The sequence below is a fragment of the Moschus berezovskii genome, chromosome 27 (genome assembly GCF_049115385.1).
Source record: "Moschus berezovskii isolate FMDL1 chromosome 27, NW_MosBer_1.0, whole genome shotgun sequence".
Lineage (NCBI taxonomy): Eukaryota > Metazoa > Chordata > Mammalia > Artiodactyla > Moschidae > Moschus > Moschus berezovskii.
In genome coordinates, this window is record NC_142486.1 from 41,831,901 (window position 1) to 41,859,188 (window position 27,288).

At 61.0% G+C, this 27,288-nt stretch overlaps 1 protein-coding gene across 2 annotated transcripts in view; it reads right to left on the reverse strand.

The window, feature by feature from the left end:
• Window positions 1-200: 200 nt before the first annotated feature.
• RAB11FIP3 (RAB11 family interacting protein 3) overlaps window positions 201-27,288 on the reverse strand; it is a 58,542-nt gene continuing 31,454 nt past the window's right edge. The window contains exons 3-15 of one of the 2 annotated variants that reach the window (XM_055409022.2): window positions 25,713-25,804; window positions 19,464-19,621; window positions 16,709-16,855; window positions 13,968-14,102; window positions 11,263-11,298; window positions 8,182-8,275; window positions 7,359-7,462; window positions 4,499-4,639; window positions 2,522-2,603; window positions 1,954-2,091; window positions 1,723-1,878; window positions 1,512-1,652; window positions 201-1,409 (exon numbers count right to left, since the gene is read on the reverse strand). In XM_055409022.2, the coding sequence (XP_055264997.2) occupies window positions 1,296-1,409; window positions 1,512-1,652; window positions 1,723-1,878; window positions 1,954-2,091; window positions 2,522-2,603; window positions 4,499-4,639; window positions 7,359-7,462; window positions 8,182-8,275; window positions 11,263-11,298; window positions 13,968-14,102; window positions 16,709-16,855; window positions 19,464-19,621; window positions 25,713-25,804 (1,538 nt within the window). In that variant the 3' untranslated portion in view covers window positions 201-1,295. The remainder of the gene's footprint in view (window positions 1,410-1,511; window positions 1,653-1,722; window positions 1,879-1,953; window positions 2,092-2,521; window positions 2,604-4,498; window positions 4,640-7,358; window positions 7,463-8,181; window positions 8,276-11,262; window positions 11,299-13,967; window positions 14,103-16,708; window positions 16,856-19,463; window positions 19,622-25,712; window positions 25,805-27,288) is intronic. The other variant, XM_055409021.2, reaches the window with a different exon arrangement.

A 27,288-nucleotide genomic window follows, 5' to 3' on the forward strand; every position in this document is an offset into this window, starting at 1 on the left:
CCTCTCACTGGCGTTGGGGTCCCTGGGCGCTCACATCCCGTGTTATCCAGGCTGCTGTCGTGTAGCAGGGAGCTCTCTCTTGAGGTGAAAACAGGGTGAGCGTGCAGGTCAGTGCCTGGCGTCGGCGAGAAAGGCTCTGGGTGGCTCAAGCTCACAGAAACAGACCCAGGTTGTGTGGCGGGGCACGGCAGGGCGGGGGGCAGAGTTCCAGTGTTTATTATTGTACATATATATATATATTTCATGTGTATACACAGATAGTTTTCTCTCTTGGAAGTATTAAAAAATTGATCAACCTTCAATCTATAAAAAATACCTACTCTACATGATAGAAAAATCTCTCCTCCAAGTTTACACTGATTTACACCCAAGGCTTTCCCCAGAATGTACAATACGAGGCAACATCTTAAACCTTAGTGTAGAAGGTGGGCCACACAGAGGGTGGAAGGACACAGGACCACACACATGCTCACACGCTCGCACGCACACACACTCCCTCACGCACATGCTCGCACCAGCTGGGCCCCCACCCCACCCCCTCCAGGAGGCTCCAGGCCGCACTCAGGCCCTGGGGCAGGCCCGCAGCCCCGGTGAGGGGGTGGGTGGCGATGCTGCTACTCCTTGAAGGAGCCCCCAAGGTGCCAGGAAGGCCCTGACCTGTGGATGTGGGGGCCAGCCCGGCCTGGCCTCCTGCAAAGTGCACCTGGCAGAGGCACCACGACTCCTGAAGACCTCTAACTCCCAGAGGAAACTGGCTCCAGATGTGCGGACTCCTGGGGGCAGTGGACATCTGCATGGGGAGGAGGGCCTGCCCCCCAGAGTCAGTGACCCCCACCCGTGGCTCTCACGTCACAGGATTAGCGCAGGCAGGGTGTGGCTGGGGGCATGGTCCTGTGACCCGCAGGTCCCCAGGCTTCACGCTGGACCAAGGGGCCCCTTCCAGTTGGGTGCCTGCTCAAACAACCCAGGAAAGCTGGGGGCACGGCAGCGCCTGGCGGGACCCTGATGGCACTGTCCTCGCCTGCCTATCCTCCCCCCACGTCTGGCACCAGGGTCCAGGGGCAGCGCAGGCCTGGACGGCACTGGGCAGGGCGCCTGGTGGCGTGCGGAGCAGCACTCCAGGGGGACCCGTTTCCCTCCCCCCGCCCCCGACCGGGAGGGAAGCGCGGGAGGTCTGAGGGGCTCGCCCAGCATGAGGCTGTCCTGGACCCCCTCCGTCCGGCCCCGCCCCGGCTCAGCTGTGTCTTCCCGCTGGCCGAGGGAGACTGCGCGTGCTGGGCGGAGCCTTCCTGCGGCTACTTGACCTCCAGGATGGACGGGTTGGTCTCCATGATGGCCACGATTATCCTGTCGATGTAGTCTTGCAGCCTGAAGTTGATCTCCTCCTGCTTCTGGATGGCGTCCATGAGCTGGGGGGGGTGGGGGGGGCGCGGGGTTGGTGCCTGGCGCCTGGACTGCAGACGCCTAAGGGCCATGTCGGGGGCGGGGCCGCGTGGGGGCGGGGCCGTTACCTCGTCTCGGGAGACCGAGCTGATCTCCGCGGCCAGGGACTCCGAGAAGGCCGTGGAGAAGAGGCTCCTGGCGCCCTGGATGCTCAGGTTGATGATCTGCCCGTTGAGCTCATCGTTCTGCTCCTTCAGGCTGCGGTTGTCCTGGGGGACACGGGGCGTCACTCCCTGGCGCACGGGGCAGGCCCTCCCGCCGGGTGCGGCCCCAGCGCACCTGCTTGAGCCTGCGGACCTCCTGCTCCAGCTCGCTTTCCCGCGTGCGGCTGTGGTATTCCTGCAGACCCGCGCTACTGCTGCGGCCCCTCCGCTGCTCGGCCTCCAGCTTGAAGAGCTGCAGGTGTTCCAGCTGCTTGCGCAGGTCCTCAATTAGCTGTGGGAGAGTGGGCTCAGCCGGGGTGAAGGGCCTCGGGCAGCCCCAGCACCCATGGGGGCGGCCCCTGCTAACCTCCTGGGTGGCCTCCTTGTCCCTCTGGAACTGGTGCCTCTCGTGGCTCAACCGGTCCCCCAGCTTCCGCCTGTTCTCTTGCTCATCGCTGAGCCGCACGGACAGCTCCTCAATCTCATCCAGCAGCTTCTGTTTCTCCTGTAAGAAAGAAGGTTGCCGTGGACACACCCGCATGCCACGGTCCCTCACAGCTCCCCCAGCCCCAGGTACTGTTTCTGGGGGGGGAGGTGGGACCCACACAGGAGCAGGGGTTGAACCCAAGTGCTCCCAGGTGTCCTCAGGGCGCACAGCGGCCCAGCTGAATTCAGCCCCTCAAGGACAGCATCCTGGATCAAATCAGGGGTTAATTTAAGTGTAACTTTCCAGGCCCAAGGACCCTGAGAAGCCAGGCAGGGCTGCTCACCTTTTGGCAAAGGGAGGACCAGGCCCCACCTGTCCTGGCTCCCTCAGCCCACAGGCCCCATGTCACCGCCAACCGGGTGGCTCCCTCACCTTGGAGACCCTGTTTCTGGTCCCAGTGGCCCGCAGGTACCCCGGGAGGAGCGCGGGGAGCCAGCGGGCAGCTCACCTCCTCCAGGCGCTCGATGTTGGCCTTCAGGCAGGGCGTGCAGGACCTCAGCTCACTGTTCTCCTCATCCAGCTGCTGCAGCCTGGGCACAAGAACTAGGCTGGGACCCGCGGAGCTGTCCCCGACCACCACACACGCCCACACAGGGGCTAGACTCCTCACAAGCCAGGACGGCGTCCACACCTCAGGTGTGGGGAAGCCTCACATTTACAGAAAAGCTGTCACCACCGAGTGGGTCCCTGGACCCCGAGCCCCTGGCGGCTTCTCGAGGCGTCTGCTCGTCCTTATGGCGTCTGTCACACTCACACTGGAAACGGGTGACCAAGCCATGGCCTCGACCCAGCCTCCCCCCGGCGCCCCTTCCTGTCGGGTCCCCGCGCCACGATGCCATCACGGCTCTTCTGTCCCCTCGGGGCTGCGGCAACTCTGGGCTTCCCCGCTCTTCGTGACCTTGACGTTCTGAGCAGGCCTGGCCCTGCATTTGGTGGACGCCACTCAGCCTGGGTTCGTCTGGGGTCCTCTGGTGACTGGACAGGCTGTGGGTCTGGGGAGAGCCTCCCAGAGGGGGGTGCCCTTCATGTCCCGGGTGACATTGACCTGGACCACTGGGTGGTCTGTCTGCCAGGTGTCTCCTTGGTCAGGTTCTGCTTTTCCCGTCTGTTCTCTGTCTTCTGGAAGCCAGTCACGGGCCCCGTCCAGGCTCCAGGGACCCCCAGGGGGACTTCTCTGCGTGTTGTTTGGGCTCCTCATTGGCTCAGGCTCTGGCAGAGGCTCCCGCTGTGTCGCAGCTCTGCCCACCCAGAGCCCGTGATGCACCACCTGACTGTGTTGCAGTAGCTCCCCATTTCTGCTGGTTTTTCTCTGGCCCAGCCACATGCCCGCCCTTCTCCCAGGAGCCCTGGTTCCCTCACGCCCCTGAACCCCCAGGGCTGCGGGTCCAGGCACGAGGAGTTGCTGACTGAGGTGCACAGGGCAGGCGGTGACCTGAGTGTCATCTCACTCCCTGAGGGCCTCTCAAGGCCCCATCCACCTTCAGCCCCAGCTGCTGCCTGTTCTATCACAGGATGGCCCGCCCATGGCACCCACAGGCCAGTGCACAGGGCCCCACGGAGAGGCTCTCCCGAAGTCCGCTGACCCCACTGTGCTGAGTTCCAGCAAGAAGTCTGTCCCGGGTGCTGGCACAGCAGGTCTGCCCCCAGGAAGCCTCTGTCCAGGGAGACCCCAGCACAGCTCTGTGAGCAGCCCCTCCTGCCGCCCACCACTGTGAAAATGTGTCCAAATGTATCTTCCAGCTTTAAGAGCCGGACATAAACACATGCTTAAGGGCCTGGAGTCATGAATTGCTGCTGCCTGCTGAAGGCGGAGGGTAGGGCCATTCAGTCACAAAGACGATAACTCTGCAGGAGGCCAGCGGGAACCCTCGTCAGGGACCCCACAGCTGACCGGCAGCCTGTGGGCATTTATGTTCTCTGCCAGTTTTGAGATGCATGTGTCACAGTGTGTGGACACCGCAGACCAAGTTCCTGGTCCCCTCCTGTGCCTGTGTGGGCATGTGCGTGGAGCCTGCTCCCCTTTCCTGACTGTTTAAGCCTCGTGCCTTCAGGGGAGCCCAGGGTAATGTTCTCAAGTTGCCTTAAAGAAAGATGGTGGCTTTGATTTGGTTGGTGTAACGTCCTCACGAGAAAGATTAGAGGAGGTGACATTCAGGGGTGTCCGTCTTTGATCCCAATAACCGTGGCCTTCAGTAGTCTTGCAGTTTTCTTCACAAAGGTTTTCCCACTGTTCCTACCGTCAACTTTGTTCCTAGGTGCCGTGCCCTGGGGTGGAGGGCTGTGTGCTGACCGCGCAGCTGTCTCTGTCATCATCACTGTCCGCCCGCCCCGCTGGTCCCCATCTCCCCTCCCCCGCCCCGCCCCGCCCCCATCCTCCATGGCCTCCTCCTGCCCCCATCCCCATCTTCCTCTCCACCTCCCCCACCTGGCCTGCAGGTTCTCAATCTCGATGCTTTTCTCCCGCTCCATCTTGCACAGGAGCTCCTTCTGCTTGCGGGTCTCTTCCAGGACCATCTCGCAGGCTCTCAGCTCCTGCTCCTTGAGTTGCTCCTCCAGGGCGTTGGCTCTGCCGGCAGAGGGGGAGAGACTGTCCTGAGATGCTGCTCCTGGACCTGGAGAGTGGCCCTGCCCAGAGGAGGGACAGGCAGGCACTGAGGATCCCCCACGGCCACAGCTCTCGTCAAGGGCAGTTCTGAAGCAGGAGATGTGTCCCCCAAAGGAGCCTCGACCCCACACTGAGGGTGCCTGGGCTTCAGACCCCGGCATAGTCCTGACAGCAGGGACAGTCCCCATTGTTCTCGGGGACCTCACCCCCACCCCGGCCTGCACCCACAGTAGCCGCCAGCTTGCTGGGTGTGAGTGGGAGACCCTCTCGGGACAAGCCCACCAGGTGCCGGGCCCTGGGTGCCTCATCCTGCTACTCCAGACTGGGGACGTGGTTTACAAACTGCCCCCCACAAGGTCAGATGCGAAGGCAGGTGTTGCAAGAACTTGGGGACAGATGGAATGTCCGCACGGAGACCCCGACCCTGGTATCCTCCCAGACCACCACGCCTGCTTGCAGGACACATCCAAGAGATGGGCTCCCGAGGACAGCCAGGCTGGCGTGCCCCCAGCTGCCCTGCACATGGGGCTTCTCGTCTGCTTTTTGGTGCCTGCACCTGAGAGTGCACAGTAGGCCAAAGACCACGAGACACCACCAGAAAGCTCTCATACAAAACACCAGAGCAGACAGGGAAAACGACCCAGAGGAGACACACATCTTGCAGGAGACACTGCAACTGTCATCCTCAGAGGCCAGAAACACCACATCCACCAAAAGCAGCTGTCACAGGAGCGACGTACAACAGAGGTAGCTCTTAGCAATTAAAACTCCAACACGACAGAATTCTGAATTCCACAGAGGAACTGAAAGAAAAACAACTGAGAATCATCACACCTAGAAAGGAGAGTCAGAGAGGAGGGGAGGGGAGGAGAGGAGAGGAGGATGGCCCAGAAGGCCTGACACCTGACCAACAGAGGTGCAGACTGACTACTGAACGGGAGAAATCTGGAGAAACTGTACAGAGAAACAATCCCAGGAATGATCCTCCTGAAGCTGAGGGAGCCGCTTTCCAGATTTAAGGGCTAGAACCTCCTGCCCCTGGCTCAGGAGATGACACGAGGCCCTCCCAGCACCCGGGGAGGGAACAGGACCCACAGATCCCTGAGCCCAGCCTGGGCCCTGCTCACAGATGGACAGATGGCAGCGAAGCAGGCTGCCCGGGGTCAGCTCCCAGTGGAATCCCAGACTCAGCCACCTGTCGGTGATGAGGGGACCCGGGGGGGAAAAGCCTTTTTCAGACACGTGAGGTCTTAGGGAGCCGGGCTCTTATGCCTTGAGCAGGGCCTCTGTTTAGAAACCAAGTGGGTGAAGACGTGGAATCTGGAGAATAAGAAACTAGATGTGGGGGACACAGGTAGAACTTGTCACGTGCAGGAAAAAAGGCCATGGGGGTCACAGGCTGGGGACTGCAAGCAGCCCCAGGAGCACAGGCCGAGGGGACTCAGGCAAAACCAGGAGGAGCAGCCCAGCAGCTGGACACGGCAGGCCTGGAGCTGGCGGGCAGGGCATGGCAGAGTGGGCCTTTCACCAGCGTGTGGGTGACTGATAAACGCCTGTCAGGCCAGAAGGCCCGCCCGTCATCCGAGAGAGCTGTCTGGCCGCCCTCCCACTCTCCCTGGCGGCTCCCACCCAGGGCCCAGTGCTGTCTCTGCGCCCCGAGTCTCGGTCTCCTATTCCCTGATGCAATCCCACGTCAGGACGTGTTCTTATAATGGGGGCACATACCAGATGCCCCCAGATGGGAAGCCCAGCTGGGTGTTCAGAGGGCACAGTGTGGCCCCAGCTGCTCTTGAGGGGCCCTCCCTTGCCCTTTCCTTGAGGAGAGCCTTGCTCACCCCACCAGCTCCCAGAGAGCCAGCCCCCAGAGCTGGATGGGGGGCCCAAGGGGAGAACCACCAGGGGACAAATCAACCCCGTAGGCTGCAAGAGACCTGCATCCTGTGCTCACCTGCGTCCCTGCGCTCACCTGTGTCCCTGAGCTCACCTGTGCACACCTGTATGCTCTGCGCTCACCTGTGCACACCTGTGTCCTGCCCTCACCTGTGTGCCCTGTGCTCACCTGTGTCCCTGCCCTCACCTGTGCACACCTGTGTGCTCTGCACTCACCTGTGCACAGCTGTGTCCTGCCCTCACCTGTGTGCCCTGTGCTCACCTGTGTCCGTCCCTGCCCTCACCTGTGCTCACTTGTGTCCCTGCCCTCAGCTGTGCTCACCTGTGTGCTCTGCACTCACCTGTGTCCCTGCCCTCACCTGTGTTCACCTATGTGCCCTGTCCTCACTTGTGTCCCTGCCCTCAGCTGCGCTCACCTGTGTGCTCTGCGCTCACCTGTGTCCCTGCCCTCACCTGTGTGCCCTGTGCTCACCTGTGTGCCCTGTGCTCACTTGTGTCCCTGCCCTCACCTGTGCTCACCTGCGTCCCTTCCCTCACCTGTGTTCACCTGTGTGCCCTGCCCTCACCTGTGCTCACCTGTGAACCTGCCCTCACCTGTGTGCCCTGTGCTCACCTGCGTTCACCTGTGTGCCCTGTGCTCACCTGCGTCCCTTCCCTCACCTGTGTTCACCTGTGTGCCCTGCCCTCACCTGTGCTCACCTGTGCACCTGCCCTCGCCTGTGTCCCTGCCTTCAACCTGCATCCCTGCCCTCACCTGCGTCCCTGCCCTCACCTGCGTCCCTGTCCTCACCTGTGCACCAGCTGGAGGTTCTCCTGCCGCAGCCGGCTGTGCTGCTCCCCATTGGCAGCTGTGTCCTTTTCCAGTTCCGACACCCGCTTCTCCAGGAAGATGACCTGGAGAGTGAGATGGTGGCTTGAGAACAAAGGGCTGGGAGAGTGCATGCCTCAAGCAGACGGTCCTGGAGGCCACACCCACCAGGCTGGAGAGCCATGAGCACCAGTGAGGGCAGGGTGCACATGGCACCCTCAGGCCTCAAAGGGTGAGGCCTCAAGGGTGGGCAGGGCACTGCTCTGCAGAGGCAGTGCGTGCACAGAAAGGCCCAGGGTTGGCCGCGCCTGCCTCAGGGAGCTAGGCACACTCAGCAGGTGGTGAGAGGTGTGATGACCAGACCACCAGACTGGAGAGCAGGGACAGCTCAGCAGAGCTGAGATGCTGCAGAAAGCAGGTGCAGGAGGAGGGTGGACAGGGAGGCAGAGAGGAGGCAGGGCTGTGCCATCACCTGGCCCCTGCACGTCCCAGAGCCCTGAGCCTCGTGACCTCGGCCAAAGGGAGGCTGCCCCTCCCCTAGGAACCTCTCTGGAGCAGCAGATTCCACACACGGCCTGGCTCGGGGCCCTGGCTCTGGGATCGCCGCCCCACCCCCCAGTACCTCTCCACGAACAGGTGTCCCTTTCCTGTTCACCCGAGGCTGCTGACCCTGACGGTGCCCACCAGAGACCAGCAGGGCTGCTGGGGGTCTGCTCAGCCCCCATGGTGCCAGCCCTGCCTCCCACCATGCTCTGCACACCTTGCCCAACACACTCGCCAGCCCTGCCACCGGTCCAGGGCCCACCTTGTCGGCGATGTCCTCGTCCACGCCCTCTACGGGGCCTGGGGGAGGGTCCTGCAGGGCGTCCATGGTCAGGGCCCCTGACTGCTGCAGGTGCCTGTGGAGAGAGATGACAGGCCCGTCCAGAGGTCTTTCAGCGGGGCAAGGAGAGCAGAGAAGGGGAGTGACCACGGAGCCGGGCCTATGCACATGAGCGAGCCCAGGACAGTGCAGAGGCAGAGCCCAGGGGCAGCAGGCAGGTCTTTACTGGAAGGCCTTCTGGCAGGATGCCATGACCAAGGGCCGGGCCAGCGGGGGCCCCACACACCCAGCCTCCTCCTCTGCCAGCTCCTGGGCCGGGTACTTTGTACTTGGGCAATAAGACAGGACTCTCGGCAATATGAAATAATCTCATGTCCCCCAAGCCGGTGAAGCATGCTCAGGGTCAGGGTCTGGGGGCACATCGGGACTTCGGCACCCTCTCTGTGTCTGACTTGCAGGAGCACTGCTGGGGGCAGCCATGGGGCCCAGGCACGGGGCTCTGACGCACAGGAGAGATTCAGCGCGGTGTGACCCCAAGGAGGCCGGGCACCCCCACTGTGCTAGGCTCCCGCAGGTGGTCATGCAGCTAAGGACACAGCACGGAGAGTCCATTCAGTAAAACGCTGTTAGAAAGTGCTCTCTATCTAATGTATGAAGGAAGCTCTATCTCCTTTTCAGTACTGACCAAGCTTCTACATTCTTTGTATCTTCTTCCAGAAACATTCTCAGGGGAACAAAAAGAAGGGCATCTTTGTGCCCAGGGGCCTCGAGCCCGATGGTGCCCTGGAGGGGCACATAGGTGCCGGGGTGTGGACTTCATGATCCCTCAGGGCCCGGAGGACACCATCAGCTCCCACTGAACTGTTTCGCATCCGCGTCCACAGCGGGACCCGAACATGAGCTCCTGGCCCAGAGACCATCCCAAGGAGGGGCCATGCCGGGAGCCGACACCCGACCCTGACCTCAGACTGGGGGCTGACTCCCGGCTTGGGGGTGTGTGGCCGAGCGTGGAGCCATCTCAGTAAGGCTAAGGGTCCTTGCGTGGGGGTGGGGAGCTTCTTTATTTAAGCCCATCCTCACTGAGGAGGCCCAGCAGGAAAAGGGACCTGGTGCCCGATCCACCCAAAGGAGGCAGGTCAGGTCGAACCCTAGACACACCTGGATCCCAGAGCTGCTATTGCCCTGTAGGGTCGCTGGTGCCCAATCCCAGAGCCGCCTGCATGCAGGGACCACAGCCAGGTGGAGAGAAGTGACAGCAGGCATGCTGAGCTTCCTCAGGAGGCTGCCGGCAGTTTTGGTAGCAGCAGACTAAAATTGTACGCGTGTGTGTGCACTCATGGCAAACTACACACACCCACAGGCTGGGCTTTCTCACACAAGGGCACTCATGAGGGAGGGTCACTCCTCAGAGCAGCACCACAGGCCAGCCTCAGAGGTGTGGCCCAGGGCCCAGGCCCCCTGGGCCTGACGTGGGGCTGGGAGGACGGGACTCAGCCGGCACGTCCCGCCTGCTGCAGGTGTTTGGTGAAGGGCGGGGCGAGCATGGCAGGGTGGCCCCCACCCCCGGGTCCTCAGCCCTCAGGGTCACAGGAAAAGGAAAACAAGCAATTCACGGCCTCAGGGACGGACGGTGGGAAAGCAGGTAGCACCAAAGACCAGATGTTCAGGGACCACACGCTGGAGGAGAGGCTCTCCAGCACCCGAGGGGCCACAGAGAGGAGCACAGTGTGGGGCTTGCCCCCAGCAAGGGAGGCCAGCCCCAAGCAAGCACACGACTGGGGCCCAGGGCCTCACAACAGGCTGCACCCAACTGATGAACTGTCCGCAGGCAGCCGCAGGCCAGCTGACAGAGGTGCACTGGCCCCAGTACATGCTGGTCCAGGGCCCTGCCGGCTGTGAGCCGGAGGAAGCGCTCAGAGTGGGGCAGGCGGGAGCACTGGGCAGAGGCCGCCAGCAGGCACTCCGGGGGCGGGGGCGGGGGGCAGAGGACACTGCAGACCAGTGTCCCAGAGAGGCCAGCAGTCAGCCAGGAGCCTCCAGACTGGAGCCCAGCCTTCCACTCCGCCAGCCTAATTAACCCAGAAAGGGGCGCAAAGACTTCCCGAAGAGGCCTGAGTGTCAGGGAAGGGGAGCACTCCTAGGAGCTCCCAGAAGGGAGATGCGGTCACCAAGAGACCCAGAGAGCACTGGGCCGGACCCTCCGCAGCGGCGCTCTGGGATTAGTGCCTCAAGAGCAGCGCCTTCCAAGCCGCGAAAGGGAAAGCACTTCTGATATGGAAGTCTGCACCAAGCCAGACCACAGGGGTGAGGCCCCCGGTGAGGGCGCAACCGTCTATTTTCTGGGCACCCCCTTCTCAAGAAACTACAGGAAAACGTGGACAGAAAACAGATATTAAAAAGGGAAGAAGGGCCCAGGGGGCGAGACAAGCTGACACCTGAGAGAGACACAGAGCCCGCATGGCATGGGCGCACAGGGCCAGGGCTCCGGGGGCCATCCAGGCAGGAGACGACACAAACAAAAACGTCAGGGCAATCACTGTCTCCAGGAGAAGCAACAATGCTTTTCGGAAAGGACATCCAGTAAACATGTCGCGAGCCTCCCTGTGGAGAAGGCTGGCCCCAGACGCACCTGGCGGGAGGGGAGCATCCACACGCCCCCAGCCCTCAGTGCGGGGGGCCAGCGGCAGCTCTGTGACTGAAGAGGGAAGGGACAGTCCCGATGCGCGTTGTTCACAAACTTGTCCACCTCCTCGCCGGGGGGAGACGGCGGGGCAGGAGGGGTGCAGCCCTTGAAAGAGGCGGACACAGACCCGGGTTGCGGCTTTGGGGGCCCCCTGACCCTGCCCAGCCCCCTGGTGGGAAAGACTCGACCTACCTGGAGGGAGGCAAGGGCTCCCACCAGAGACCCCTTGCCACACACCCGGGTCCCCGTTCACAGGTGGAGCAAGTCTTTTTACAGCCCACTCTTCAAGTCATTTTCAACCCCAAACCATGAGAAGTGACTTTCAAAAGTTTTCTTGAAAAAGCGCCGTGAGCAGGGATACGTTTCGGAAGGGGTCCTACCTTGCCACTTTCTTGCTGGACAGCCGCCTCGTTGGACTGCAGAGTGAAAACACACAGGAAAGTGGAGTCAGGGGACAGACAGGGAGGGCGAGAGGAAGCAGGAAGTGCTGGCGGGGGAGACGGGGCGGGGGCGCGCCACAGGCATGCACCCGCGCCCCCGGCCGCACCATGCAGGAAAGGCTGGCTCCTGGCTCAGCAGAAACTCAGGGACACGGGGACAACCTCAGGGCCTGGCAAGGCCCCCATGCATCACGTGGTCCTAGCCGGCACAAAAGTCTAACATGGAGTCACCACTGGACCGTTAGGGCGGGACCCAGAGGGGGCCACACGAGGTCCGAGCCATCAGCTGGTGGCACATCCCCGGTGCTGCAGGGCCGTGCTGCGCTCCCGAGGCCCGGCCGCCAGAAGTCTGCGTGCAGCATGAGGCCCGCGTCCACAGGAGGTTCTGCCGTGGGTTTCGCTCCAGCGCAGGCACTGCATACCGTCAGCCCCAGCCGCCCGGAAACCCAGAAAGCGTTCCTGCGCCATCGAGGGCAGGCATGCCAGCTGCAGGGAGCTGGCCTCACGGGACCGTCTGCAGTGGCGGAAGGGCCAGCTGACTGCACCTCTCGCCTCTGGTGTCCTGGGTTCCACTTCCCAGTTTCCCTGCTAAACCGTCGCCGGGCACCTCTCAGAGAACAGCAGGGGGCTGAACCCAGGCCTGTGACGCTGCGGCAGCACAGGGACCCGAGACGGGGCCTGCTTCCCGGGGCCCAGCTGCATGTGCTGCGCTGTTGGGGAACTCAGGCCCTGATGGCCGCCCCCTGGCAGGTCTGTGGTGGAGCTGCTCTGGCGAGAGCCCCCCACCCGCCAGCAACAGCATTCCTCCAGGGGGAGCTGTCCAGAGAGTCTGGCAGGTGTGGCCCTGGGCTGGGTGGTTCTCCTCCCTGCCAACCCCTGGCCCCGTGGGAACTGGTCACTCTTTATCACACTTCCCATTCAGCTCACTACGTGGTCCCCTCTCCTGACTGACGAAGTGTCAGCTCAGGACAGACCGCTGTCCAGCTGACTCCTCCCCCCCAGGCCCACAGCACCTACACCTCTGGGTAAAGCCGACTCCCCATTGTCACGTAATGAACTATTTCACAGAGGTGCCAGGAACATGGCAAGTACGTGTGTTCTGAGGACCAGGAGGTTGAAATCACGCCTGATGTCAAAACTGTTGGACACTGGACTGAGTCACCTTTCACAACCACCAGATCAGCTCACCCTGAGACAGTTCCATGGACACCAAGGGCAAGCCTCTCCTGGAACAGGTATGAGGAGAAGTTCCCACCTGACAGCTGTGTCCCCATCGTAACGAAGGCTTTGATGGCATGTTAACCCTCTCATCAGCGCCTTTCTTAGGGGACAGGTGGCTAAAATGGATGTCAGAGCCCCTAGATTTGCTGGCTGGACGTAGCCACGCCCCGGTCTAGTCTTTGCCCCACAAAGCCTCGCAGAAGCGACCGTGGCCGCCCTGCGGTAGGCCCTCAACATGGAAAAGACCACCTCGGTGTCAAAAGACTTCAGAGCGGGAGGACTAAGATGCACGATGTCCTCAAGTTCACTCTCAAACACAGGGACAGCAGGGCCATGCTCGAGAAGTGCAAACGACCTCCCCAGCCGGGTGGGCAGCCCACCCAAGGCGTGCGTGGAGCACTGGGCTGAGCACGATGGGTAGAGGGGCCGGCGGGGCTCTGAGCCCCCTGTCCCCTGAAGCCCCTCACTGGGCACCTCCAGTTCCTCCTCAGTGCTGCCAGGGCCCAGGCTCCCTGTGAAGCTGCCCATCAGCCTTGTCCCTCACTTGACTGGGCGCTGGCTGGACCCGGCTGAGTGGGGCAGGAGGATGCGCACGACAGGCTGCTGTCGAGGGTCCACGAAGCTGGCTGAGGGGCTGACGGCAGGCCCGGGGGACTGGACACGTGGCACCATCAGGATGGTTCACATTCCACACGACTCCCGCCAGTCAAGGCCCCCTCCTCAAGGAAGTCCCCTGGAAGTCCGCAGCACAACAGCACCAGGTGGTCCCGCACCTCCTCTGTGGGGCGGGGCTGTGGGGTGTGTGGCATGAGGGCTCGTCGCTCCACACAACAAGCTAGAGCGCCAACCTGCCTAACGGACACATTGACGCACACCAACCGCCCAAGCTGTTTCCTGCAGCTGGAGGCGATGAGGAGCCAGGGGCCGCCCCCGGACTCTGACTTGGGGGTGGGCGGCTTTAGGTGGAGAGGGTAGCAGATGAGGATGGGGACAAGCAAGGAGCAGCACACGCACATGGGCGGCAGAGCCCCCAGGCGCCCGGCAGAGAGCTGACCCCGAGAGCCATTCCCAAGTCTGCACCCAGATCTAGGTCCCTTCAGGTTTCCTGATGCTGCTTCTGTGCCTCCACTGAAAACGTCTTTTGGTGAAATACAAAGAGCATGTCCTCCTAAGAGCAAGCTCTCCTCCATGCGCTGGCGGTCCGCAGGCAGGGCAAGGCGGGGGCCTGGGTGGTGGCATGCATGTAGGGCAGCAGGCCGGGCGAGCACATGCAGGGCCGGGCGGAGGCGAGGCCGCGGCCCGCAGGCCCACTGGAGGGACGAGCCCCTGGCACTTGGGCGGCACCTGGCCAGGGTGGCGGGCGCTGCGGGCCAGCGGGGTCTCCCGCGCCCGGGACAGACGGCAGGCCAGGCACCGCAGGTTACCTATTCTTCTCGAGGTCATTCAGGCGAGCAGAGAGATCCTCCAGGCGGTTGATCTGCCTGTGGCACTGGCTGCAGTAAAACTCAAAGGCCTCGTCAGTGAGGATGCTGTGCAGCTTGGTGCTGAGTGGGTCAGCGCTGGAGGGGCGAGAGGTGCGTCTTCAGGAGGGGCCAGGCCGGGACAGGGCGGGGTGCCGGCAGGAGGCCTCTGCTCACGGCGCAGAGGCCCTCACCCCCACCTCTGGGACCGCGACTCCCCCCGTGCGGCAGGCGGAGCGCTTCTCGGTCAGGCGCTCAGGACGCAGGTGAGCCTGGCAGCTTCGCCAAGAAGCCAGCATCGCGACACCCACGTCCTCCATCTGCAACGTGTCTGTGTGAGAGCAGAGCACGCAGCCGGCGCCTCGCTTTCCGCCCTGTGGCCACGGCAGTGCCTGCCTAGGGAGCACCACAGCCGGGGCTGTGGGAAGGACGTCCCCTAAAAACTCAGAATCGTTACTGCCCCACGAACTAAGCACAGGGGCCTTCAGGGCAATGGGAAGTGCAGCCACGGCTTGGGGCCACGAGGACCCCAGGCTACTAGAAAGCGAAAGGGAGACATCAACTGAAGCACAGATGTCACCCTGCAGATGAAGCCGAGGACACGCATGGACACGGAGCCAGAGGAGGCACGTGCGCGGGGGACCTCGGCCGGGCCCTCGGGCAACGCCAGCAGAGCACACCCCTCTTGGCGCACCCACATCCATGACCTCCGCTATGGGCACGGGCAGAGGACCCCCAGAACGTGGAGCAGGGGGACGGGGGCTCACGAGGGTGGGCACGTCCCCTGGCCTGCACACGGCGGGTGGGCGCCTCCTCCAGTGCTGCCTGCCGCCCTGAGAGGAAGCAGAGCTGGGAGGAGCCCGCCTGGGAGCCCAGGGCTGGCCTGCCAGATGCCACAGCTCGGTGTACTCAAGGCCGAACCTTCCCGTTTGGGGATGCCAAGTCATTATAGGAAATGAATCCCAACAGCCATCTGTGATGTAAACACCTCTCTCAGAGGCTGGTCAAAGGACACAAGCATCCAGCTACAAGAGGAATACGGTCTGAGGACACGCGGAAAAACACGGAGAAATAGAAAACTCCGAGCTGGCAGGCAGGCCTCGGAGCTACTGCAGCCTCATCTGTGGCCAGTCGCAGTAAAAGGAGTCACTGGAAGTTTCTGTTTCCAGTGCAAGTAAAAGTGACATTTACACTACACTGTAGTCTAAAGCATCATGTCTAAAAAAAATGCAGGGACTTCCTGGACTCCCGGCTCCCACTGCAGGGGCACAGGTTCAATCCCTGGTCGGGGAACTAAGATTCCAAATGCAGTGTGGTGCAGCCAGAAAAATGTACAATGTGCATACCTTAAATGAAAAACACTTTATTGCTGAACAACGCTCACCATCACCCAAGCCTTTAGGGAGACACAATCGGCTCACAACAGTCATGCCGCAGGTAGCCGACCCCAGATGCCCACCATGATCATTATCACACCAAGGTCTGCAGTGCTGAGAATTTCCAAAAAGTGACCCAGAGACCAAGCACCGCCCTTGGGAAAGTGCGGCAGGGTTTCCACAGGCCTTCAGGGTATACAGAACACGAAGGGGCATGTAGGGCGAGGCCCATTAGCACAGCGAGACTGGGAGAGCCGAGCAGAACGCCAGCGCTCACTCACACAGGACAGGCCACACACACCACACACGTCACACACACAACACACGCGATACACACACAACAGGCCACACACAGACAGAACATGTCACACACAGAACACACGCAACACAGAGAACACACACGACACACAGAACAGGCCACACACACACACCAGCCACATCACACACAGAGAACACACATAACACACGTGACAAACACACAACATGCCACACAGAGAGAGAACACATCACACACACAGAACACACCACACACATGTGACACACAGAACACATCACACAGAGAGAACACACATGACACAGGACAGGCCACACACACCTCACACGTCACACACACAGAACACACGTCACACAGAACAGGCCAATCACACACCCCACACGTCACACACAGTGAACTCACGTGACACACACAGAACAGGCCACACACACACACCAGCCACATCACACACACAGAACACACGCGACACACACACAACAGGCAACACACACACCACCCACCATGTCCCCTGCCGCTGTGGTCCCTACCACAGAGGGTCTCCGGGAATAGCTCCGCCTCCCTGCCCTCGCCACAGTCCTCATCACACACACACAGAACACACGTGACAAACACAGAACAGGCCACACACACACCACACACACACACACAGAACAGGCCACACACACAGCACACACCAGCCACACACACTCACACACAGAACACACATGACACACACAGAACAGGCCACACATACACAACCCACACATCACACACAGTAGCACACACGCACTCTCTCGCACACAGAACACAACATGACACACACACACACAGCCTCCCTCAAGCTCACTGCAAATCACAACTCAATTCACAAGCAGCGCTGAGAAACGCGCACAGCCAAATGTCCCCTGTCTGTGTGCCTGGGGACAGGCCAAGGCCTCTCAAACAGGGAGAGACTGGACCATGACGGGATGAGAGCAGCTGCAGCCAACGTTCACCCCAACGGGAGCCCTGAACTCAGTGGCAGTGCTCAGCTACATCACAGAGAACAAGACCAGCCTGCGAACAGGAGCTTTTACCTGGGGGTGAGGAAGGCGGGGTCCCTGCAGCCGTGGTCCCCGCCACAGAGGGTCTCTGGGGACAGCTCCGCCTCACTGCCCTCGCCATAGTCCTCGAAGTGCTCCTCGCCACCCATCACCGCGACCACAGACCGGCCCTGCAGGGACCTGCGGAGGCAAAGGAGAGTCAGCTGCTGCCTCAGGACCCACGGCGACCACATGTGTGATCACCTGTTCCCACAGTCACGCTGGGAAAGGTAAACTCAGGTTAGACTGACTTTGCCCATGGACTCCGCCTGGCCCAACCGACCCAACACCACCACGTCCACAACCAGAGCTTCATGGTCTGTGTCCTCCAGTCATAAAATGCCCTAGAGTCCAGGTTCACTGCACCCCACCTCCTCACCACAGCCCACCCACCCCAGAACCTGCGAGCAGGCACTGGAGCTGCCCCTCGGGGGGCCCGGGGGTCATGGAGGCCATCCGTCCTCTGCCCAGACCCACAGCCGCACACACGCAGCTCGGGCTCCACCATGGCCCAGTCCAGGGTCTCGGGATCTCAGCCATCTCTGATGAGCACCCCGAGTCTGCCTGCCATCCACTGGCCACCAAAGCCAAGAAAAAGGGATCCTTCTTGTGGCCGCCCGACCACACAGAGCTGCTTTCCGTTTCTCCAGGCGGGCTGCTTGTGTGTGCACGCGCTCAGACCCAGGACAGGAAGCCGCCCGCATGGTGAGAGGGGCCCTGCGCAGCTGCTGCGGGTTGGACCCAGGTGCCCAGGGCAGCGAGCGGCCAGGCGCGTGTCCCCATGGCAGAGGGGATGTGCACCTCGTGCTGGGGGCCCGGGGTGGGCTGCAAGCGCAGCACGACGACAGAGGACAGGTGACCTCAGCTCAGGTCGGCTTCCTGTCACCAAGTCAGGTGTGTCTCACACTGAGGCTCACGGGGTGTCCTGACAGCAAGTCGCTGCTTAGGCAGCATAACAGCCCAAGGCCAGAAACTTCCAGAGAAAATCGAAGACCTCATGATGGTGTCTTGGGTTTGGCACTTCTCTGGCATTGATTGCTTGACCCAAATGGTATTAAACGAACTTACCTGATTACCTGAAAAACACTGGTTAGGAAGCTGCAATAAGGCAGTGCCCCAGTCCCACGTGCTGCATCCTAACCCTTTCTCCCCAGCCCCTGGGGGGTCGTGCAGGCTCCGTCCTCACACGGAGGGCTTGGCCTGTGGCCCCCACAGCTGTCCCTCTGGCCCCAGCAGAGCCAAGAGCCCATTTTGCATGCATGACCGCCCTCCACCAGATGGCCATCCCCACCATGGCAAGCCAAGGAAGACTCCAGTAAATGCAGGGATAAACTATGCTCAAAGATTGGGAAGCCCATATTGTAAGATGTTGGTTCTGTCAAATAACCTGTGGACCCAGCACACACCTGCCCAGCCCAGCGGGTGCCCTCCCCAGAGACTAACAAGCCGAGTCTGGGATCGACATGGACACGCCAAGGCCAAAGCAGCCGACACAGACCTGAAGAGGGGGTTGGAGGCGCACACGCCGGGACCACGCGGTGCTAACCCGCGCAGGGCACACACTGCCGAGTGGGCCGGCTTGCACAGCACACACACTCGGCCACCTCGAGGGCCATAGAGCAAAGAGGAAGCTTCAAACTGAGCCTGAGCCAATGGACATCCTGACACCTCTGTCTCCCAAGCACGGGAGATGTGGCCCCTGCCTCACGGCACACACAGGAGGCAGAGCTGAGAACAGCGGCAAAACAATGAAGCTTTCAAACCAAAGTGCAGGCATCGCTGCAGCAACGTGGAGTGAGCAGAAGCTGAAACAGCACAGGCAGCCCAACCACAGACAAGCCAGATGCCCTAGAGAACGAGAAGGCACCCCGAACAAGTGGCAGGGGGACATGCGTGCAGCACACCTGAGACAGAGGTAGCCCCTGAGACACAGCAAGGGCTCCAACCGCTGAGGCTGGAGGACCCGAGAGGCCAGGTCCACCCATGCCCGTCTGCACGAGGCAACTGACATGGAACTGAGAGGCAGCACCCGCTCACTGTCCCATTCCTTGCGGACCAGCTTGCAGAGCCCAGCTGTCAACAAAGGGGCACCAGCCTGCAGGGGAGAGGGTCTCCATGGGGCAGTGTGCCAGCAAGGCGCCGCCCGTCAGGCTCCTGGGAGACCCAGGTGAGGACCGACTGCTCTGCGCCAGGACAGGACAGGGAGAAGCAGACGATGCCAGGAGCTGCCAGGATGGAGCAGCCAGAGCCCACGGGGCAGCCAGCTGGCAGGGAGCCACCCAACGCTGCCTGAGACCATCCGACCAACAGTAACCCCTACAGCCGAGCCTGAGCCCCAGGCACACCCCAATCCGTGAGGACAAAGCCTGCACAGAAAAGACACGATGCTCTCATGCAGCAGCTTCCTCCAGGAAACCTAAACTGCAAGCTGCTCCGGAGCCCAGGGCCCACTGACAGGAAACGCAGGAGCCACACACATTCCCATGGTGCGGCTAACAAGGACAAGCCGCCTGGTGCCTCTGGGCCGGGCGGATGCCCCGAAGAGCGCATCTCTCGCTGCATCACGAGAACCAGGACCTTGACGACAGAACCCTGAGCGCCGAGCGAATCCCCCTGCGGCTGCACGTGAGCGCCCGACGGGCGGCCCGTGCGGCCTCTACCGGACCAGGCCCTCCTCAGGCTCGTGCTCCGCCAGGACTGCCTGAGGGTCCCGCAACCCCTGCCGGCCAGGTGTGCGGGGGGAACGCACCTGCCGGGCAGCAGCAGCAGGACACCATGCCCGGGCTCCTCCGCAGCGTCCAGGCACTCAGGCGGCACCAGCGTGCCCGTGTCCTCGTCCGTGAAGGTCTCACATTCACTGTAGGTACTCTCGGAGCCCATGTACGCGCTGTCTGTCACCTCGTTGGCCTAGGAGAGATGCCCAGAGTCAGTCCCGGCCACAGAAGGGACCCGTGGGGGGAACGTCCAGGAGGAGATGCCCCTTCTGCACTTCCAAGCAGAAACAGTGGCTCACGGCAGACTTCAGTGTGTTTTAGTTAGTTGTGTAAGTAAACATGCCTCAAGCAGACACAAGCGCCCCAGCATCCCAGGGTACACATCGGGAGAGCCAGCCCTTTGTGGCCCCCGGCACTGGAATGACCCACCTGGTGAACTGACAGTCTAAGTGCAACAGTCTAAGGACACGCCTTTTTCAATTTACAAGTCCCCACCAATGACTACTACCTACATGCAGACTACTGCTCTGAAATTCAATTCCAAGGTCTAACCTCAAAATCTAAATTCATCAACTGTTGGATCAATTACATTCACTGGTTAAGTGGCTACTTTCCCACTAAACACACTTGTGTTTTCACTCTTGTGGACCCAGCACCAAGTAGGTATCTGCAGACTGTCCAAATGAACTTACAGCCAGTACACAGGTTGCCTTCACTTCGTAACCTCAGCTTTAATCGAGGGACAACTGCCCTGGTTAGCAAAGCAGCCAAGCTTTCACACTAGTTAACGATGGACAAATGAGTGAGATTTCAGGGAAGAGGCTGGAGAGGCTGCCCTTTGTCCTTGGGCTCTGCCATGAGATTTGGGGGTGGGTGGACAGAGGGCCCCGCACAGCTGCCCCGATAACCGTGCCCAGTGGAGACCAGGTCCCGCCCCGTCTGCCGCCCACCAGTCGTGTGACCCATCCACCAGCCGTGTAGCTGGTGAGTGTCCAAGCGGTGCCGCCTCGAGGGGAGAATGGGGGCTGGACACGGCTCTCCAGAGGTCGCCACCTCTCAGAACGTGGCCGTCACACAGGCAGGTGCGGGACAGCCTGAAAGGGGGGGGCCCACAGGCCAGCTGGTGAGGGCAGCGTGAGACGGGGAAGGCCCGAGGTCCCCACTGCAGGCCTTCCTTGACGCTCCTGTTGCAAGGAAAACCCCACACTTCTCCAAGTCCCAGGCGACTATATAATCCACAGAGTGCTCACTTCAAAACCGAAACCAGGGACTCCCTTCAAGAGGCCTCCACTGTGCTTCTCATGCCCACTGAGTGACTGGCTCTGGGTTGAGCCTGCAGGCAGGCACCACAGTGTTGAAGCTGGACCCACAGCCTGGGTCTGAGGGACAGAGTGTGACTCGAGGCCAGCACCCCAGCAGAGGGTTCTCTGGGCAGCCGGGCCTCGGTCCTCGCGGACAACTGGGTTCGCAGAAGCACTGGCCCACTCGGTGCCGGGGTGGGCCTGGTGCGCAGGCCTGCTGACCTCCCCCAGGGTCGTGGCTGCAGCCTGAGTGAGCCCTCCTCCTGGGGCTCAGCAGGACTGCTCAGGATGGAAGTCACCCACCTCCCCCGCCGGCACAGGAAGACCAGGCAGACGCTAATCCCAGCTGATTTAGCTGCGCTCAGAAGAGGCAGAGAGGAGCACTCGCCCCACCTTCCACGCTCCTTCCCACAGCAGGACTGGCCCCCAGGGCACAGGGTAGGAGGCCCTGAGGCTCCCGGACGAAGTCTGAAGGGGGCAGAGGGGGCTAGGAGGACAGAGCGGCTGGTCTCCCCCTGCAGTCAGGCTGCCCTGAATAAGCGTCACAAGCCGGATGTTTTCCAGGGAGGGCTGGTGAAGCTGCCCTTAGGAGGCAGAAGCTGTGTGGGGCGGCCCTGCCCTGCAGGAGCACAGCAGAGCCCTGGGCTCGGAGCCCTGCCCCCGCAGCCCTGGTGCCACCAGACGGGGCCTCACTCCGCCAGCCCACCCTCTAAGCCACCAACAAAGAAGCGACCATAAGCTACTCGTCAGAATGGGTTCAAGGAGATCACAGTGCGCCTGAGAACGCTTGGCTGTTTCCTCACCAGGTAACAAACACAGTGGACAGGGAGCTCGTGCGCACCGCCCTCAGCGAGGAGCTCCGGGGCGTCCAGGCCTGCCTGAGTCCCTGCTGTCCGGGCATGGTCCCTGTGAGGGGAACCGGCAGCCAGGCCAAGCGTGGCCAGGGCCCTGCCTTCTCTTACCCTCAGGCACCCGGCCGGCCAGCTCCACACAGCAGCTCCAGGAAGGGCGCATGTGCAGATGGCCTTCCCATGGAATGGGGTGCCAGTATGCCGTCCAGCCGGCCGTCAGCTCCAATGGCCTCCTACCGGCCGGGCGTGCAGAGGTTCTGTCTGTCCACCTGAAGGTCCATCACAGCCTCAGCAGTTGTTTAACCTGCTCCCAGACGCGCTCCATTAAACTTGCTACACTGGCTGTCAAGGGGGCAAAGTTCAGGAAATGCTTGCTGGGCTTTTAACAAACATTTCTCAAAACAGAGAGGCTTTTGTTCTTGCTCTTCTAGCCCTTCTGATAAGAGTTTGCACAAAAAGCCCATTTCCCCATCTCATAAGGCTGGGAGTGGGAGGAGGAGGGAGCCGGAGAAGGCCCACGGTGGAGCCCAGTCCTGTCCTCCCCTTCTCATGGCCCATCCAGATAGGGGCCCAGCCCCTCCTGCGCCCCCTCCTACGGGCGGGGTCCTCCACCAGCATGGGCTGCTCTCAGCCTCAAGGGCTCAGATTCACACCCAGAGCCTTCTTCTCGGTCACAGAACCTCAGTGACAAACTGCACTCACCCCCCACCCCTTCTTAGAAATGCCACATCAGAAACTTTCTTCTGGGGAATTCTCTGGGGGCACTTTCACTGTCAAGGACACAGGGGCACTATTAATAAGATCCCGCAAGCCACATGGTGAGGCAAAAAACAAAAACAAAGAAACACCTTTCTCCTGGGAGCCCTGGTACAAGCTGGGGCCACAGGGGCGCTTGGGGAAATGCTGGGAGCCACAGACCCCCGTCACTGGCAGGAAAGGACCCGGGAGGAGCCCTCGATGTTACACACAGGGCACCCCTGACCAGCACTGCTGGACCCCACAAGAAAATCAACAAAAGGCAGGGGGGGGTCTCCAAATGTGGTACTGGATGTAATACACACCATCTTCACTCATATTCTTACAGGACTTATTAGGCTTACACAATTCAAAAGTTTCAGTTCAGTTCAGTCGCTCAGTCGTGTCCGACTCTCCGCGACCCCATGAATCACAGCACGCCAGGCCTCCCTGTCCATCACCAACTCCTGGAGTTCACTCAAACTCATGTCCATAATAGAGTCGGTGATGCCATCCAGCCATCTAATTCTTGGTCGTCCCCTTCTCCTCCCGCCCCCAACCCTTCCCAGCATCAGAGTCTTTTCCAGTGAGTCAACTCGTCGCATGAGATGGCCAAAGTATTCAAAAGTTTAGGGGGAAAAAAAAAACAACAGCTCTCTACAAGGCTCTGTATAGCACCTAATTCCACTTGTCTCAAAATCACATCTAAAACCTTAAAAAGCAAAAAACACATGGAGGAACCTTTAAGACCCAAAGCTGTGGATTCAACCAAGTCTGTGAACTCGTGAAAGAGCAAGACTATGGAGACAGCACCAGTTCAGAGGTCTCGGGTGCTGGTGGGAGGAAGGGACGAACCTGGGGGGCAGAGAGGATTCTTAAAGCAGTGAAACTACAACTATTAACACATAGAGATACTGCACTGCCAAGAGGGAGCCCTGATGGAAGCCTGTGCTTCGTCTGTAACAATGTATCCATACTGATTCCCTTCGCAACAAGTGGGAGATGTTCTGGGCAGGGACACTGTGTTGGGGGGGCGGTGGAGGGGGGTGAACCGGGAACTCCCTGTACCATCTGCTCCATCTTCTGTAAACCTAAACCTGCTAGAAAAAAACGAAGTGTATTATTTCTTTTGAATCAACAACAACAAAAACTTAAAATATTCCCTCCTTGTTGAAAATAAATTATGATCTAAACACCTGAGCAGCACTCCTGTTGCATGTTGTCAGGTTCCCACCCGTACCTTCTGAAGGTGACAAGCCCAAGGGGGGATGGCACGCCCACGAGTCAAAGCACCACCAAGGAGGGAGGGTCGCACCTGTGGGCTGCAAGGGGTCCACCCTGCAGAGAATAGGAGGCGGGGTGTGGATAACACTCCAAGCCTGCTCCTTCAGGCTCCAGGAGGCAGCCCCAGTGCCGAGTCTTTCACTATGAGGATCACAGAAGTCACTCTAGTTCCCTGGGTCATGCGATTTCCATAAACCAGAGGCTTAAAGCAACAGGAACGTATTCTCCCGTAGATCTGGAGGCAGAAGCTGGAAGTGAAGGTGGCAGCCGCGACAGCTCCTGGCGGCGTGGGGGCGTCCTGCTGTGGGGGCGTCCTGCTGGAGGCCGTGCTCCTGCACCTCCGCCGCGTCTGCATACCGCCTTCCTCCAGTGCGTCCTCCCCCTTCTCTCCCAAGGACCCTGGTCACTGGAGTCATACCCAGCATAACGAGCTCTGCAGAGACCTCTCCAAGTACGGTCACTTTCACAGCTTCCGGTGGACTGCTGGGGGATACGATTCAACCCACGATGCCCATGTACACATAAAATACAAAGAATCAACAGAACACTCTAACTGAGATACTGGAGAAGAACAGAATGGAAGATACTGATGGCAAAGCATGCTCTGGGGTGTCAACGGGCAGGAGAGGTCAGCTGCTGGCCAACCAGGTAAGCAAGGAGGCCAGGGTTCTCTGGATGCTCAAAGACAAGCGGCCTCTCCCGGCCCGAGCTGCCCCGCTGGGAGGCTACAGGTGTCGGTCTTCCAGAGCCTTCCCCGACTCACCACCCCAGGGTCCAGGGCTGAGGGTGGGCTGGACAGCTGACATGTCCGGGCCTGCATGCCCTCCCTACCCGACTACGCCGTTCCTCACAGCCAGCACTCGTGCCCGCGGGCACCTGGTCCCCACGCAGCAGGACTGGTCTGGCGACCCTGGTCACAGCCAGAACGAAGGCACCAGCCGCTACTGAGTGGGGACGCACGGCGGGCGGTTCCTGTCCTCAGGGGCTCAGGCCCGGCTGGGGCTCTGGGACAGAGCTGTGAGGGGTGAACAGCTGCGGGTGGCCTGGAGGCCCAGGCTGGCAGGAAGTTAACCTGTGCCATTGAGGGCCAGTTTCTCAGAGCAGGGAAACAAGATGCCGAGACTCCGTGGAGGGCACGGGTCCTGTGGGCCGTCAGCACTCCGAGGGGCTCTCACCTGCCAAGGAGCCAACGCCCAGAGGGTGAGGGCATGGCCTCAGGCCCACCCTCTCCCCACACCCCGCCCCGGGCAACAGCAGGCTGAGGGGCTGCCACAGCTATGTTTTTTAAAAAGTTAATTCCTCAGGAATTCCCTGGTGGCCCAGTGGTTAAGACTGCAGGCTTCCGATGCAGGGGGCATGGGTTCAACCCCTGGTAGGGGAACGAAGGTTCCCATGTGTTGTGTGGCCAAAACAGAAAAAAACTCCAGATGGAGCCACTGGGACCCTCCCAGCCTCTGCCCCGCCCCACGGCGGTGGAGCTGGCTGGAGCTGGCTGAAGCTGGCTGGAGCTGGCTGGGCCTCTTCTGAGGCTCCGCTCACACACCCCCACGGTGCACATCGTGCCCCCGGACGCCAGCCAGGCTCTCCTGCCCATGGGACTCTCCAGGCAAGAATACTGGAGTGGGTTGTCACTTCCTTCTCCAAGGGATCTTTCCCATCCAGGAGTGAAACCCGAGTCTCCTACTAATTAGACACAGCTAATCCTGCATTAGCAGGTAGATTCTTTCCCACTGAGCCATCTGGGACACCCTCTTGGGGGCAGGGGCTGAGGACAGCAAGGTCTAAGTCAAGTGTCCCCAGGGCCATTTTCTGGGTCTAGGGACCTTTTTGATAAAACAAGACCATCACCCGGCGGTCTGGCAGAACGGCCCAGCAATGACACAGGAGAGCCTGCCCCTACTGACCCCAGGCCCCAGGGGCCCTCCTGCCATCAGCCTCGGGTGGAGAGCAGACCCCTGCCGACCACCAGGCAGTCACAGGCAGTCACAGTGCCCCCTGCCTGCCCTGCATGGCGCTCCCCAGGGGCCAGCGAGTGACGCAGGGTTTAGGGTGCACGAGGAAGGGGTGTGTGTCCATCAGACTCTGTCTCGGCTCTCCCAGGAAAACCACTTGCCTCAAAGGTCACAAAGTCGTCAAACTCCTCGGGGCAGGCAGGCAGCTCCTCATCAGGGGCGGGTGTGACACCGCACAGCGGGCCATCGGGATCTGCGGGAGAGAGGAGACGGCTCAGCGGCAGCCCCAGGCATCCCCTTGGTGTCACAGGGAAAGGGAGAGAGGAGACGGCTCAGTGGCGGCCCCGGGCCTCCCCCCAGTGTCACAGGGAAGGGGACAGAGGAGATGGCTCAGCGGCGGCCCCGGGCCTCCCCTCGGTGTCACAGGGAAGGGCATACGGGGCGGGCATGGATGGGGCCAGCATGGCCATGGGAGGCGTGGGCAGGAGGCTGCAGGCAGTGCAGCCCCTGGAGCCTCGGTTTCATGCCAGCTTTGGCTGAGGGGGGGGCCCGAATGGCAAGAGGGTCCTTCCTCACAGAGTTGCTGTGCTGTAAGGAGAAGGCGGAGGACGTGGAGCTCTGCAGCGCTCTCCAGCTCGAGAAGGAACAAGGTGCCGGGCTCCCTTTTCATTAGTTCATTTATTTACTTATTTATTTTAGCTGCACCACGTGGCTTTGGGAGCTCAGGTCCCCGATCAGGGAGCGAACCTAGACCCTTGGCACCGAGAATACAGGGTCTGACCCACGGGACCCTAGGGAAGTCCCGGACGCCATATTTTCAAGAACCTGTCCTGCGAGGGTCAAGTCAGGAGGTAGCGTCTGTCCAGCGTGCCAGACTCGCACGGCTTTCATTTCCCCCCTTTTTTTACTTTATCGTCTACAACATGTTTTATTTTATGATGAGTCTCAAGGAAACTCCGTCACGTCACGCTGGGTTACACTGATGTCAGCAGACACCCCACTTCTCAGACAGGACCCCACAGCAGTGACTCTCCTGAAGGAAACACCCTGTCCCCCACCCCCAGCCTCTGAGCAGCCCAAGTCCATTCCAAGGAGCAGGCACGACGCCTTTGTTTCCGCAGCCGCCCTGCAGACACCCCGACATCACAACAAACATCCACCTGGTCTTCGTCCCCGTCCCAGCACAGAGCCCCGAGAACCCGGGATTTCCTGAGGGGAGGGTGAGAGGAGCTTCTTTTGTGCACAAGAAGCCCCTTCAACCTCACCTGGGTTCACACCAGTCAGGTGACTCTCGGAGGATGGGGGCTGGTTGCCAGGGGACCCTACACCCCACCCCTGACCTCTGACCTCCTGGGACGGGGAGGGAGTGGAGACACAGTTAGTGTTCCAAGGTCAGGGGTTAACCAGTCCCACCCATGGAACAGAGCCTCCACTCACACCCTGGACGGAGGGGGTCAGGGAGCTCAGGCTGGGAGCACCCGCAGGAGCCAGGAAGGTGCACGGCCCAGACGCCCCCACGTCAGGCCCTGCCCCGCGGACCTGGCGCCCCACTGCTCACAAATCAACAGGGACCAGGCAGCAAAGTACCTGCCGGGGCTCTGAACCATTCTAGCAAGCATCAGGCCCAGAAGGGGCTGTGGGGACTTGGGCCTGCGGTCAGGCCAGGCGGAAGGCAGGGCCGCTGGCACCCGCTGGGACCTGTGCTCGCTCTGGGCGTCAGCTATCGCAGAGGTGCTC